General features: G+C 33.1%; 1 protein-coding gene across 7 annotated transcripts; it reads left to right on the top strand.

The window, feature by feature from the left end:
• The first annotated feature begins 2,002 nt into the window (after positions 1-2,002).
• Positions 2,003-15,263, top strand: mthl5 (G-protein coupled receptor Mth-like 5). 7 transcript variants are annotated; one of them, XM_074138244.1, is made up of 7 exons: positions 2,003-2,131; positions 3,284-3,517; positions 4,640-4,937; positions 5,354-5,432; positions 7,004-7,176; positions 8,142-8,277; positions 8,924-15,263. In XM_074138244.1, the coding sequence occupies exons 2-7, from the start codon at positions 3,338-3,340 to the stop codon at positions 9,201-9,203; spliced, it is 1,146 nt and encodes a 381-aa protein (XP_073994345.1). In that variant the 5' UTR covers positions 2,003-2,131; positions 3,284-3,337; the 3' UTR covers positions 9,204-15,263. The 7 variants fall into 7 exon arrangements, with proteins under 7 accessions (XP_073994345.1, XP_073994342.1, XP_073994340.1 ...); XM_074138241.1 differs by lacking the exon at positions 2,003-2,131 and adding an exon at positions 2,138-2,329 and having other exon boundaries at positions 3,284-3,508; XM_074138239.1 differs by lacking the exon at positions 2,003-2,131 and adding an exon at positions 2,138-2,329.
• The last annotated feature ends 286 nt before the right edge of the window (positions 15,264-15,549 follow it).

Here is a 15,549-nt window from a genome sequence, read left to right as displayed (position 1 = left end):
TGTACATTGTATATGGGAATGACAACAAATTCAAATCTACTGCCATCTAAAAGCTCTATTGTGGCTCCAGCAAGAATTAGTGTTTGTTCCTAAAATTTATGCGTCTAATCTGTTCAATTATGTGTGAAAGAGAATGTGTGTGATTGTCGTTGTTGATGTGATGTTTGCCTGCGTGTTTGCTAGAGCCTTGGTTGTAACCAGGTGGGGTAAGATATGCCCTTGCTGGGAGAGATGGAGGAGATGTGTCTCGCAACAGATGGTTATTTTATTTTGACGCCCCCCCAACCCCTGGGATTACCCCTGAGATCTGGGTGGTTCTCAGAATTCGAGGAGTATACCCTTCTTAAAACACATCATCTTTCCTAAACTGGAGTGCCATCTTTAGAACGGGAGGGCCGAGGAGGGGACTACCGGTTCCCATCTCTTCTTAGAACTTTCCTTTGAGAACCTGATTCCCTTGGACTTAGGGAGCCATTTTCAGAAAATCTGGGGACCATTAGGGATGGCGAGAGTAGTCAGCCTCTTAACTCTGACTATTTGGGGCATTCTTAAGCGTCTAAGTAGTAGTTAAGACTTGTTGGGAGAGAACATACCCTACCTAGAATCTTCTTGGACACTGTCTTAAGAATGTTTAGGGGAGAGAGAGTTGGCTCCATTTATTGATTACCCTTAATTACTTGCTTCTTATCTTTCTAGTACTCCCCTTAAAAGCCTGGGTGTTGTTTCGACTCCCTGGAGTGCTGTAGTATGAGTAGTGGTCTCACGCACCAGAGGGGGCACAATAGATCTGAATGAAAGTTTCAATTAAGAATACACTGTCATAAAAATGTAATACGCATACTTGTATTTTGTGTTTGTTACCTTAAAAGAATACCATTAAAATTAATCAATAAAATCGCCTTAACTGAAAAAAGTTATATGAATTTTATTCTATAAAGTAAAGTATAAACCACTTAGCTTAATTGGCTCTCCCGGGCAAACTAACATGTAGTACCCACTATAAATTATTTTCTAGCATTCACTAATTTTATTCTCTCTTGGTTTATTGAAATTAACACGAAATTTTTGTGCCGTTGACTGAAACTTTAGACTATTTGTAACGTAGACTTAAAATTAAATATAACAAAAAAGAATTAATGAATAAAGCCGAAATAAACGAAATTATGAAATATAGTACAATTAACGTCCAAATTTAAAACTTTGTTTTTTGTTTTTCACTTTTTTATCATCAAAATCGTTAAATGATTAGCGCACTTGTATTTACATATCCTGTTCTGTTATCACATATATTAATCAATTTCTTTAGATAATCTAACTGGGAACGTCGACGATTGTAGGTAGCTGTTTATCAATTTTAATTTGAAAAAGCTGCGTTCTGCCGGTTTCATAGGAACTATTGTAATAAAATTCCCAAGCTCCGACTAAGATTTTTCAGAGGAATGATATAGTTCGCAAGAATGTGTGACTAATTAAGCAATGTTACGAAGTCCAAAAACCACAAGGGGAGTGTCCAGCGTACAAAATGATGCTGAAGGAAGAAAGAATATTACCAATTTCAGTCATTTTTTTATTTTTATTTTTGCCAAGCTTTCGACCTAGGGGCTAGATCATCTTTAGGACTTAGGCAGGACAATTATATTTTGTTATCATTATTTGAATGCGTGTGTCTTTTGTTCTGTCTGCTTATGTACTGCGTAATCCGCATATAAGTAGGCAGAACAGAAGACCACCAACCTTACATATAACCATGTAACATAATTGTAAATAGCATATGCCCTGAACATGACCTAGCCCTTTCCAAAAAAAAAAATCAAATTGGCAATTCTAGATAAATGAATCAGCCACCAGAAACGATGAACATTACTGTACTATACATAATAATGCTACGGTGAAACATCATTCTTATTAATATTAAGTGAAACTGGACCTTGTATTAAACCAACAATGAATTGTGAAAATTATGGTCCCCCCTTCAAAGTGTTTCTAAATAAAAAATCGATCTATAGAAAATATAATACTTTGTTAGGTAACCATATTTACAAAAAATTAAATCAAAAAAATATTGTTTTAAATTACTTTGATTGCTTGGAGCTGGTTACGTTAACAGTTGCATTTTTTTGGTCGTAAGAAGGTTAGTTCATTTTGCAACCTACTTCTAATAATATTCAAAACAATGCTTGTGTTGTTATTATTAATTTTCCTGGAAAATTCATACAGCCGTGAAGTGTTCGTCCAGAAATGTTGTGAAGATTATGAAATAATGGTTGACAATAAGTGTACATTTACAAATGAAACAAATCAAGAAAGTTGGACACCGGTATTTCAAGGGGTGCGTCAAGTATTAGTGTGTTTTTCGCTACTAATTGTGTGTTTAGTGGTGGTTTATAAAAAACCTTTTTTTTCCAACTTTTTAAGTTCTGGGGAGTTTGGTATTAAAGTACACAAATGTACGTCTGATTTTTACAGACAAGTAATCATTCTGTAAAGTGTTTCTATTAAAATTGTATGGTAAGTCAGGGAGTTGAAAAAACTGCATGAAAAAGTGTAATGTTGAAAATTGCCAACTTCAATTTTTTTTTCCCCCTATAAAAGGCAATAATTCCAAATTTTGTTCAAAAAATGAATATATTATCCTCGTTTATAAGTGTAGTTTTTTGCAAAACGCAGTTCATATATATATAAAGTCCCAACGTTTGGTAATCAATTCAGTTGTGTGAATCTGTAGAAAATCATGTTTGAGTATTAGGATATATTGCTAATTTTAAATCAGTTCCAGAAATAATTGAGAAAGAGTCTCATCAAATATTTTGTCCAGCGTTGATTTCATAAAAAGCTGGTATGATAGCGGTCATAATTTGTCGCTGTTGAGGCTTTACGGAAAGCTGTGTAATCAAATCCACCACAAGTACTTGTGCGATTGCTGCATACTGGCAGGTCTAAAGTCACAATGAGCGACTATCTCCTTACCGTGGGGAAGGTTAAAAGGAGAGTTTTTGTGAAATGGCATAGTTTGGTTAGTGGTAATGGGCTCGTATCTGAGTGGACCTCAGAAGGCTTGTGTGTGATCACTTCAATATAATTTTGTATTTGATGCAAAAATAATTAATGTAGGTCCTTTACATCTCCATCATGGGCAACTCTTTGGTAGATGGTCGTTAAGCCATCTGAACTTACTTTGTACTTTTTTTTTTTTTAATTATTAATTAGCATCAGGGCCAGGTTTTCTAGCGGGTGGGATCATTGATATTAAGATTTCATTATACTCCATTCAATCAAATTTCAGGTTGGTGCACACGTTCCTAAGTATCGGTTGGTGACTGGAATCCCCGTATGTGTTATGACCCAACAGTGGCCCATCTACCATAATTCTACCGATAGACTGGTTATGTTGGCCGACGGCACATTAAGACATTATACGCTTCAAGAGGCTGACATTTCTGATGAAGACTTGAGTGACGAGAATAATCTATCTAATGATTATAAACAAGGATTTTATTGCAGAGACAAGGTAGGTTTGGTGAGTTAAAGAAGTTTATTTGTAAGATGAAGAGGATTAGCTAATTCTTCTGGGATCTTGGCGACTTTGTGTGTGTCCCATTTTAACAACCCTAACAGCTGTCAATAATGAAACTCCCAACACTTGAACAATGCACTTAAGGCAGGCATGGCCAACATACGGCCCCGGCCCGGACTGATCCGGTCCGCGTAGTGAATTTATGCGGCCCGCGATTAATTTGTCTATATCAGCTGTTTAACTATTAGCTAAATACTTCTTTAAGAAATATTTAGTGATCTTCAGCTCAATTTATTTTTGCGAACTTATTCTTTAATGAATATAATGAAAGTACAAAATCAAGATTGAATGGTTTACATTTGGAGACTATGTTAGGATAGCTACTACAAGTTTAGAGCTAGATATTAAGAAAATAATAGGTGATGATTATTGATAACGTTCAATGACATGTGCGACTTTGTTTTATGAGTGTTATCCTGCGATCTAAGAAGGTGAGTATTTTCTGCCTAGAGGGAGTAAACGCGTTCTAGGTGTGAGAGTACAGTTTGGATGTAATCACACGACCGTCTGGAACTATTATAAAATGAATGTCACTCTCCTAGTCCACCTTACTTAGAGCTTCACTACTGAGAAAGGTTTCGGCTGGCTTGTCTAAATCTAGTCCATTGGTTTTGTTTGATAGAATTATCTAAATAATCTACTTTTTACCACAAATAGTGGTTGAAGAATAAGAAAATAATTTTTGAAAGGGTTTTTTTTAGTTAGTCGGTGTGTGGGGGTTGTTATGGCGTAAGTTGATATGAGAATGCTTCAGCAACTTCTGGAAACCATGTTGGTTATTTCTTAACCATGAAGTAGCCGTCTTCTAATTCACATTGATCTTCTGTGATAGTGCAAGGCGTAAGCTTCAGTTGGCTTAAGAAGTGCTGAATCCATTAAGGTTATTTCCCAACCTCATGTTACCCCGTTTGCGATTTTCAACCAACTTGGCTATTGTTTTGAAATCGTATAGACCTTTCCATAATTTCGTTCAGTTTCAATTGTTAGAAGAATGTTATTGTAGACAATAATAGTTAGAACTGACAATAATAACATTTGATCATTATTATTAAATATTATTTGCAGAAAGTGGACAGTCGGAGTGGTCAGGTACTTGATGTGGCTATAGTCTGTGTACCAAAAGTTGGAGGTGGATGGCACGATGCTGACTGGCGTATGAGAAAATTATTGGATCCAACTTTGCATTTCATTTGCATAGTTGCATATCTAACAGTATCCATTGTACATTTTGTACTGCCTCAGCTGAGAGATATGGTGGGCAATATAATGACAACGGTCTGCATTTGTCTTGCAGTCAGCCAAGCTGCCGATATCGTCTCCATCTTTACGGAACTTCACAGTCCAATGTCATTCATCACTGCCGGTATGTTAAAACAAAATTGTTTATTTTCTTAACCACTTCTATTTTTTTCTTTTAGTTTCTTAGGATATAAATATTTTTTTTTCCTAAACATTTTTATCATAGGATTAATATTAACCAAGATATTTGCTTAAGATGTGTTTAAAATTCACTGAAGCGAGTTTGATTATAGTCCTTATTATCTCCCCTAGAAATAGCCCTGGCTAGAAACTGACCTGTAGTGTTTATAATCTGCAATTTTGTTCTAAACTTCTTTTTAATTTTATATTTGTTTAGTTAAAGTAGTTCAATTTTGGGAAAAGTTATTTAATTTAGGAGCCTTTTTAAAATTTTATGTATTTCATTATTTTTTGTTATAATAGAATTTAAATATGTATATTTAATGTTATTATTGTTATACTTTTGTATACTTTTTTCAGATATAGTAATGTTTGTTAGCCTACTTGCTGCATTTTTATGGCTGAGCAGTTTAGGATTTTACATTTGGAAAACGTTTAGGTATGGGATATTCTAGGATATATGCATATTTATACTTATTCATTATGTTATCGTTGTTTAGGTAGACATATTCATTTATAATTATATAATTTTAGTTAACTTTATGTACCAAACAATATTATTTTAACTAATTTTTGGAGCCAATTCCTAATAGGCGCACGGTTCTCTTTGATTATGTCTTTGGAATTCGATTAGCTCATTCTTCAATTACTCTGAGAAATCTAAATAATATATAGGTTGGTTGCAAGTGTCTCAGACGTTTGTAATTGGTCTAAAGCATGTTCAATAGCAAGTAAGTGTTTTGGCAAGTTTCAGTAGCCAAATGGCTTCCGTCTCCAAAACTGATACTTTTATGACTGGAGTAAGATAAAGGGGTACAGATGTAAGTAGTAAGTCACATTCAGAGTCGGGTGCCTAAAAATCTTGTGTGAACGAACACTCACACGACTTCTATACTATACACTATAATATTATGCAGTTCATTGAAACGGACTACTCCTCCCCAGAACTGCCCTAATATGATATTTCCCGAGTATTATTCAAACAGTAGTTATAGCATATTATATGAGCAGAAATCAGCTGGAGGGGTTTTGAAAAAATTGTGAAAAATTGGAAAGCGAATCATGGCCCTATCAATTTTGCTCAGACAATTTTCTTCAAACTCTTTAATCCTCCTTAATAATAAAATGGCATTGGACCTATTTCATCTAAAATTGCCTTAAAACTTAATTTTCTTGGAACAGTTCGAAATTGAGTTTTTAATGCAATACATGTTTTGACTGTCCCCCCCCCAAATGTTTTCAACGCATGGTCCGTCTGCATAAATGGTTTTGAATAGATTTGAAACTTTTGCTCTTATTTGGGGCAACCAGCAGGGGGGCATTAGGAAATTACAATATAAAGCTTCCTTCTAAAAAGCTTTTTCAGAAACATTACCTCGTGGGTTATTTTTTAGTGTATTAGGTAGTTTCTGTCACGTTTGAAATAAAGAAGGTTTAAAGTCTTGTTGGAAATTCAAGTTCGAGGAAAATCGGTTAAGCTGAAGTGTAACATTACTGAATAGATTCTCTCGGAACGACGGATTTTTTAAAAATAACTTCGTGTTTTATACATACATCCTTATAAAAGCGCTTTACTTTATTTTTCAGTAATTTTCAGTCTTATTGAGTTCTGTACCTTATTTGGAAATGAGAATTGAGGGTGTCTGGTCCAGCTGCTGAGTCATTGAATATCGACTTTGTATTAGTGCCTAAATAAATTTACACTTCAACTCCACCACTTTTAAAGTTTGAAGAAAATTTGTTCTTTATAATATAACTGGATTTAGCGAAAGTTGCGAGTTTCCACGTATGATTTTTTGTGAACTGAGTATTGCCGCTAGCAGTGCAACAGACTTACACTAGTTATCTCGTTAGCATGTTTGGGATTTGCATTTGAGCGGAAGCTATACTGTTGAAATCAGTAGTAGCATTTGAATTCCAGAAGGTCTTTGCATTTTTGCTAAGGATATTTAATGATATGAAAATATTACAAAACTTTGCAAAAAAAAAAAAACTTGTTTGACGTTGCAGATCGCGGAATGTTTTCCTCCGAATAACGGATGGTCGCAAGTATTGCTATTATTCTTATGGAGTATGGTCATTGACAATCGTTATATCAATAATAGCCATCTTTGCACATTTTATCTTGGATATTCCTGCAACAAAGGCTGCAAGTGAACCAAGCGCTCAAGGAACTGCTATAGGTAATGTTCAATACTTGATAGTGTAATATTGATTCGTATTTTGGGGGGGGGAGGGCAAGGATGGGCATTTTTTTTTCTTCAACAAGCCGGATAAACATCTTATGAATGAAACAGGCCAAACAAAAGATTTTTTGTTTTAAATCTAGTGAGAATTTAACCTGTTGCTTACACGCTTGTATTTCTGGAACTACAATTTTTCATCTGGGAATTAAAAAAATAATCTGTTCTGCGAATCAATAAATTCGGCAAAAATTCTATAAAAACAATAATTTTTTATTGATTACTAGAAAAACAAAACAAAAAACTAGGGTTTCTCAAATGATTTGGATAAAATTATTGTAACGCTTTTTGAAAGATTAATAATAATGATTTTTGAAAAAGGTTTAAAACTTCTTATTTTGACTTTTAAGAATTTTTTAAGTTCGAGTAGTGTAGGAATAAGTAACATTTTTAACAGATGGTAAATAAGTCTTATGATAAGTTCTATGATTTATTTGACATCCTCTCACAAAGTACATACGTTTAAAATATTTATTTTAATTAAGAAATTAGAAGTTAATTTTTGATGTCAGTGATGAATTCAAAATTTGGAGTTAACTTGCTGATGATGATCGTTCTAAGCAGCTTCTAAATTTTATACTTGGTACTAAAATCCAGTGTGTATGGCAACTTGATAAAGATGCCTAAGCGGGCACCCCTCCCTGCCTTTTGTACACCCTGTGAGTGTTTCTGTATGAAATCGAAGGCAAAGGTATATGTGTTATAGTGGCTATGTGGTTGTAGACCACTTCTGAAAACGTTGATCCATTTTTATAGACAGGCTAAGAGCGGTCTTCACGAACACGTTAAGGCTTTACGGGAAAAATTCATTCATTCGAAAAAATGTGTGTGTTTAAAATAAGTTTTTGAAAGTAAAGCAAAGTAAGCCATCTATGCTGTTCTGAATCTGTTCTTTTATTTTCTAGGTTGGCTGGGAATTGCTATGTTTTTTTTGCCGATTGGATTTACAATTTTACTAAATACTTACTTTTGTTTATCAACCCTGCAAATAATGAGCAATATGGCTTCTTGTGGACGGATTCATCATAAGTTGAAATATTTGTAAGTTATATCGATTGAATACCTGAATATTGTCGGTTGATAAATTACATTATTATTAAAATCAGTAAAAAAAAGTAAGTTCATGGCATTGGATTAGGGAGGCTAGTAAAACTCTTTTCGAACCGTGAGTTAACCCAGTGTGACAGTGAGCATGAATTCATAATGCTAAAAATGTATTTTTACCGCTTCTAGGTGCTGGGGAGCGAACAAATGCCCCTAATAATGGCACTATAGCAGAACTTCAATTCAACCTCGTATTACGAACTTACTGTACAGACTCAGTATCAGTGGCGCACAAAAGGCACAGACTGTTCAAAAACTCAATAAAACTAGCTGCACCTTTACCTTGCCTACATTAACAGAACATATTTTGTAAATTAAGTGAAATTGTAATTAACTCCTGTTCACTCCTTGATCAATTAGATGAACTTAGATTAATGAGCAGTATGTTTAAATTTGGATCTTGATGAGCGATCTCGTTTAATATCAGAGCGTATGTAAAAACAAGAAATTTATAATATTTATGTAATGTAAGTTTAAAATGAACCAATACGTCTTTTTTTCAAATAAAACAGTCTTATATTGGTAGAGTAAAACTAGAGATTGATTAATTAAATAAAAAATCAAATGTTTCCTTTTTATACAGTTTCCAGATGTTTGTGAAGATGGCCATAATCCTGAGCATCGGCTGGCTGTCTCTGGTTGTGTCATGGTTGCCGTATGACAGTGTCTTCTACTGTCATATCATTATCAACGGTTTCCAAGGACCTTTAGTGCTTTACGTCACAGTCATCAGCCAACGTAGAGTACGCTACCTTTTACGAAGAGTTTGTTGCTCGGAAAAATGTATGTGCTCTTGTTTACGACCTGATCGTTCAACTGACGGCCCCGAATGGGGTGAGGAAATGATGGCAATGAATCAGTGAGATTGGTGGAACCCGGCACAGTACTTATTAATTTATAATTTTAACATAGTACAAAACTAAAAAGTATGAGGGTTGCTTAAATTATTTAAATATACCTAAAAGTAATGAGGAATAGTAAAGTAATCGCGTTTTTTTTTTCTGGCGGGGCTTAACATCTAATTACCGATTAGGTGTCAGATTCGATGAGGATATACGTATATATATATATATATATATATAATTATTTAAATATACCTAAAAGTAATATATATATATATATTAAGTATATTCAGGGTGATCCATTTAAAACGCACTAATCGCTAATAACTTTTTAGGAAAGCGGAATTTCGAAAATACCCACGAAGTAAACTATATGTTTTTTTAGGTTTAGTTTCCAAATTTTTCTCCCCTATGCTGTATCTTCATTTTTCGCGGAGTTACGGCTAAAAACCTAATTGGGGTTTCTTAAGGACCACTGATTTTGACAATGATTATGAAAACTACATTAAAAACTGTGAAATAAGACGTTGATCCCGTTTCGATATCCCTAATATTTGTCGAGATATTTTAGATCAAATTTACAATTTTTTCTATTCGTGAACAGTTTTCAGTATTAATTTTCCACCAGAAATACACGTTTTGGGAGGTCCTCTGAGTGCAAAAAATGTTATTGTGACGCAAATAACAAAAATAATAATAATTGAATATTTTAAAATATTTAGTGTAATGTAATGGTTATGGGTTAATCAGGATAAATTTGTTTTATTATCAAATAAAAGCAATCATCACATCATTTTAATGCACCCAGTATGCAAGACTTCTTGACCTATGATTACGGTAAGAATATCTTAGCAAAGTGTTGATCTAGTGGTCAAGAGCGTGGTTTTGTAAGTGGGAGATTCCCAGTTCGAATCTTGCGTATGCAGTCATTCTTATTACTTAAAAAATCATAATACTTTTTTAATAGTGTAGTCATGTGGGGATTCGAACTGGGAATCTCCCACTTACAAAACCACGCTCTTGACCACTAGATCAACACTTTGCTAAGATATTCTTACCGTAATCATAGGTCAAGAAGTCTTGCATACTGGGTACATTAACATGATGTGATGATTGCTTTTATTTGATGATAAAACAAATTTATCCTGATTCACCCACAACCATTATACTGTACTACACGTTTTAAAATCTTCAATTATTATTATTTTTTACTTTGCGTCACAAACAACATTTTTTGCAATCAGAGGACTACCCAAAACGTGTATTTCTGGTGGAAAATTAATATTGAAAACCGTTCACGAATAGAAAAAATTGTAACTTTGATCTTAAATATCTCGACAAATATTAGGTATATCAGAACAGGGTTAACGTTATTTTTCATACCTTTTTATGTAGTTTTCATAATCATGGTCAAAACCAGTGGTCCTTATGAAACCCCAATCAGGTTTTGGGCCGGAACTCCGCCTAAAATGAAGATACAACATCAGGGGTAAAAAATTTGAAAACTATACCGAAAAAAACATATAGTTTACTTCGTAGGTTTTTTCGAAATTCCACTTTCCTAAAAAGTTATTAGCGATTGGTGCGTTTTAAATGGATCACCCTGTATATATATATATATATACAGGGTGACCAAAGTTATATGCTCCACCCACTTTTTTTTTTTAACGGCGGGAAATTTCGAAAAAATAAAAAACACGTATTTAATCATTTTTAGTCTAGTTTATTTTCAGTGATTGACCCATTTTTGTAAACCCCTGAATCTCGAGATATAGCATCCAACTTTTGTTTTTCAAATGGAACGTTATATTTTTTTTTTGCATATTTTTATAGTATTTGAGCTCGTTTGTAGAAAAAACAACCTGAACGTCGAATAACTCTAGCCTTTCTAGATCTTGACTTCACCACCATAAGTGCTGCTACAAACAGAGCGTGCTTGTTCAAAGTTTTGGCTTGCCTATCCGTTGATGGTGCCCAGTTTGTACAGTTTCTTTAAAAAAAATAATGTAATTTTGACATTAAAATGAAATTTGTTTTTCATATTTTAAATTACCATAACTTTTGAAAAACCTAACCGATTTCAAAAAAAAATTTTTTGTTTTTTTTAGGAGCTCAAATACTATAAAAATGTGCAAAAAAAATATAACGTTCCATTTGAAAAACAAAAGTTGGATGCTGTAACTCGAGATACAGGGGTTTACAAAAATGGGTCAATCACGGAAAATAAACTAGACTAAAAATGATAAAATACGTGTTTTTTATTTTTTCGAAATTTCCCGCTGTTATAAAAAAAAAGTGGGTGGAGCATATAACTTTGGTCACCCTGTTTATTTTAATATCAACAAATAAGTTATTGACATTGTAACGTCTCTTTCTGTCAACAAGACTGCCTTAATTACATTTCTTGGACATTCGTTTAATCAATAAATATGGTAGTATTATAATAAATATAAATTTCAGCTTTAATGAAGTTACTTTTTACCAGAGAACTATTTTATAGAATGTTCTATCTAGTTAGCGTAAAGTTCAAACTATAAGTGAGTGCCGTTAAAGTAAAAAGAAATTTTAATGAGTGCCGCGATTAGTAGTTACAGGAGGTGCTCGTTCTTCCCCCTCTAGATGGCTGGAGTTGCTGCGGAATTGTAGTAAACATGCTGTAAAACTTTTTTCATGAACATATTTTAAAAGTTAAAACGGCTAAATATAGATTACTGCAAAATTACAGACTAGCAAAAGAGAAAAAAACCTTTCCGAATTACATTGCCTTTTGAGAACGTTAATCTGCCTTCTGGGGTGATGTCTGGCGGGCGGGTATCTGCAGCTTAATAGACCGTCTTCTAGATAGAATAAGCCTACTGATAAAATGAGAGCTTAACATTAGAAACTATTTCTGAGGGTACCCGATTACAAGTTGGTTCCATGTAAGCACCGATGAATCTGCCTCAGGAGATGTATGATCAGTGATATAAAAATGACCTTATGATTGATGCATTTCATTAGGTTAAAAAAGAAAAGCATCTTTTTAAAGTAAGCTTTAAAACACCCTCATACTATTCGAATGAAGTTCTAAAAGTTCTGAAGTGCCGTACTTATTTCGATAATAAGCTTTAATGTATTTTTAAAATATATTTAGCTATATAATAAGAAGTTAATTTGCTAGAAAACAGGAGAGCAACATCTAAGCGCGACAACCATTTTTCTATGTAACTAATATTTGAATTTAGAATAGAGAAATGTATTTGAAGCTAGATATGTTTGTTGTGATACATTTCCAAGACGTAATGCAAATAAAATGTTGAAACTATCCTGTAGGACAATTGTGTACGAGTTGATCGTCAAAAACTACTCAAAAAAGCGTTATGTTGAAAAACACTCAATATAGACAATTTTTTTCTTCCTCTTTTTCTTTAAAAGTTAACATTTTCAAATTTGCTTTAAAGTAAAGGACATTTCCTCGTTTTGTCAAATGTATGTGTGCATTAGCGTCTAGAACCACTAGCCATTGGTAGAAACATGCCACCCCTCTATACCTGGCGTAAATCAGCCTAATTATTCCTGATATCCGAATGTTCATTTATCATTATGTACATAATTTTGTTCCAATCAAGGAAACAAAAAAATCGATCCAAAAGGTACAAAAATCGTCTTAACAAAAACCTTTTTTTTAACGTTTAAAAATGTAAGTGTAAGGCTTGATTAAACGACAAAAGGTATCAAATCAGGAAGTACCTAACATTTCAGTTATATCACCCCATAATTTCAATCATTTAGAAACGTTCGAAAAAGCTTGTGTTTTATTCAAATTTTATAACAATTGATATTAATTCTAATTAAAATAGATAGTTTTTATGGCTTTTTCTTTAAGAAAATGAATAAAGAATGACTAATTTTTACCGCTTGTACCTCTTTCTAAATAATAGTGATCCAGTTTGAGAAATTACGATGTAAAACAGTGTCGACTTAATTTAGTAAAAAAATATCGTGATTTACTCAATCACATACTTTGGTAATATCAGTATAAATAGCGTCAACCCGAGGATTCGCAGCAAGGAAAAATAGAAGTAACATTTTGAAGAATTGAAAAATTTGAAGCAATGGATTGATTGGTCGGAAAGAAAAAAATTAGTCCTTTGTCGGATGAATGCAATACTACCTTCCTTTTTCGAGGTGTAACAAAAAGTAAAAGTGGCAGAAAGAGAAAGTCTAATGAGTATTCACATCAACTGTTTTTGAATTTATACAAAATTTTCATATCGTTATATTTTATCTATGATATTTTTTTTTATACCGTTGACACAATTAGGAAGGATTTTTGTTTGTAAATATTGTGTTGCTCTCTAGAATTTTGTGAATAAAATTACTCTATGCCTTCTAAAGCTATATTTACATTTTGTAAATAAATTAAAATTTTTATTTATTACACAAATTATTTATTTCAATTTTTTAATCAGCTTCTAAAAACATTAGCTTCATATTTTAAGGTTGTGTGTTTGTTTATTGTATTTTCAAGAACCCTTTTCCCAATTTTTGCAAAACGATTTAGATAGACAAACTGAAGCAGAATTGGTCTTACTGAATTTTCTTAGTTACGATGATTGCTTAAATAACAGTCTCATAACGAACTCTGTTATAGGTGTAATAACTACATTCAGTCCTCCAGAACTAAGCAAGTAAAGTTTGCATAGTGTTGTCATAAGTAACATACAAATTGCTTGTTTTGTTTTAAAGATGGAAAATAATAAGTGAAATTCCATCAATTAAGTTTTGTAAAGTACTTAAGTGCAGAGCATCAGATATCATTCCTGTCTTGTAAAAAACTGCAGGAACCTTGCCTTAAAACAGGCTAAGGTTTACTAGTGGAAGAAATCGAAGTGGGAAAACGGAAACCATTGGAGATGAGGGCAGCCCTGTTAAAACTTCTAAGATCGATTAAGGAGATAATTGAAGACAATAGTCGACAATTCGTGAGGTGGGCTGGGATCTCATTTATGTGATTAAGTCTTGGTAAACTTTCCGCAAGATAGATATACTATTTTGTTAGAAACAAATGATTAACAGAGTTGCGCATACTGTTCAATTTCTTAATCTACAATATTTGACATCTATCACGAATTATGGGGATGTCTTTACCAGTCTGAAACAGAAAATATGGACCACTCACCTTTTACACTCCCAGACGATGGATGAAGTGGTTATAAGGCTAAAAGGTGTTATCCTCCAGTCAGTCTCTAATAGGTTAACTTCATTTAGCCATGATGCGAAATAAAAGTATCCGAACAACCTCAGGATCCTAAAAACCACCATATGACCAATGCTGTTACAGTGCACAATGCCTATATTTCAAAATAATTGTTTATACTGTCAAAGTTAGTTATTCTTTATTAATTATGCTTATGCTGTTAGTATTGCTTTAAGTGACCTTACATTCCGCCGAATTTCGTATTTAAATTGCATTTATTAGGACAGGGTACTAGTCTAAGACAGGGGTCGGCAACCTATTTCAAGTAGAGAGCCATTTTTCTTTAAATAATTTTAATAAATCTTACCAAAAGCCGCAAGGATGATAGAGTAAAAAACTCTGTAGATCATTTGTATTTTCACAAATTATGATTTTATGATAATCAATAACATTTAAATGTTTTATACATTTATTTTTACATATTACATAGTAAATAAACAAATAAATAATAACTAAACCTGTGTTTGAATGAAAGTATTATATAATTACGTACTTTATTTTAATATAATTCTATTCAATTTCAAACCTATCACATTTAAAATTCTTTTTGAAAAAATATGTTTACTTTAATAAATGAAATTTTCGTTTGTTTCAATAAAATTATAATATATAATATATTTTGGACTGGCTGAAGAGCCATACAATTTGGATAAAAGAGCGCATGCGGCTCGCAAGCCGCGGGTTGCCGACCCCTGGTCTAAGAGATCCTAAGTTCTAAGAGGCTTACTGGCCTCAATTAGGTGGGCTAACTGCTCTGTAAGATACATGAAATGTATTTTCATAAATTTTGTACTTAAAAAATTCTGTAGTGAAAGGAGTTAATAAAGAGGAGTATTTAAAAATTCTGTTAATTTTTTTGTAAGTCCTTTAAGGTGGAAGCGTACTACAAGTATATGAAATTTCAATAAATTATTTTCTTAACTTACATAAAATGTTCCAATATGTCTGGAAAACGACTGAAGAAATTATACTTTCAGAATTCTTAGAAAATACCGCTTAACCGCCATTCAATCATTGTCCATCCGTCTCATATACCATCGGTAAATCTACTTGATCACGTGCCTCTATTTTTTATCGAAGCTTGTGCCTAGTATCCATTCTGTTGAGATGTAAGCCCATTTCCTTTTT

Source organism: Rhodnius prolixus, unplaced genomic scaffold (genome assembly GCF_049639745.1).
Source record: "Rhodnius prolixus isolate KJV_2025 unplaced genomic scaffold, Rpr scaffold_11, whole genome shotgun sequence".
Taxonomy (NCBI): domain Eukaryota; kingdom Metazoa; phylum Arthropoda; class Insecta; order Hemiptera; family Reduviidae; genus Rhodnius; species Rhodnius prolixus.
The sequence above is the reverse complement of the archived record's forward strand: the minus strand, read 5'-3'. Positions and strand labels throughout refer to the sequence as shown.

Coding starts and splice junctions, on each gene's coding strand:
- mthl5 (XM_074138239.1), top strand. CDS start 2,174: ATGCTTGTGTTGTTATTATTAATTTTCCTGGAAAATTCATACAGCCGT. Junction 4,938..5,353: donor AATGTCATTCATCACTGCCG/GTATGTTAAAAC, acceptor TACTTTTTTCAG/ATATAGTAATGTTTGTTAGC. Junction 5,433..7,003: donor TACATTTGGAAAACGTTTAG/GTATGGGATATT, acceptor TTGACGTTGCAG/ATCGCGGAATGTTTTCCTCC.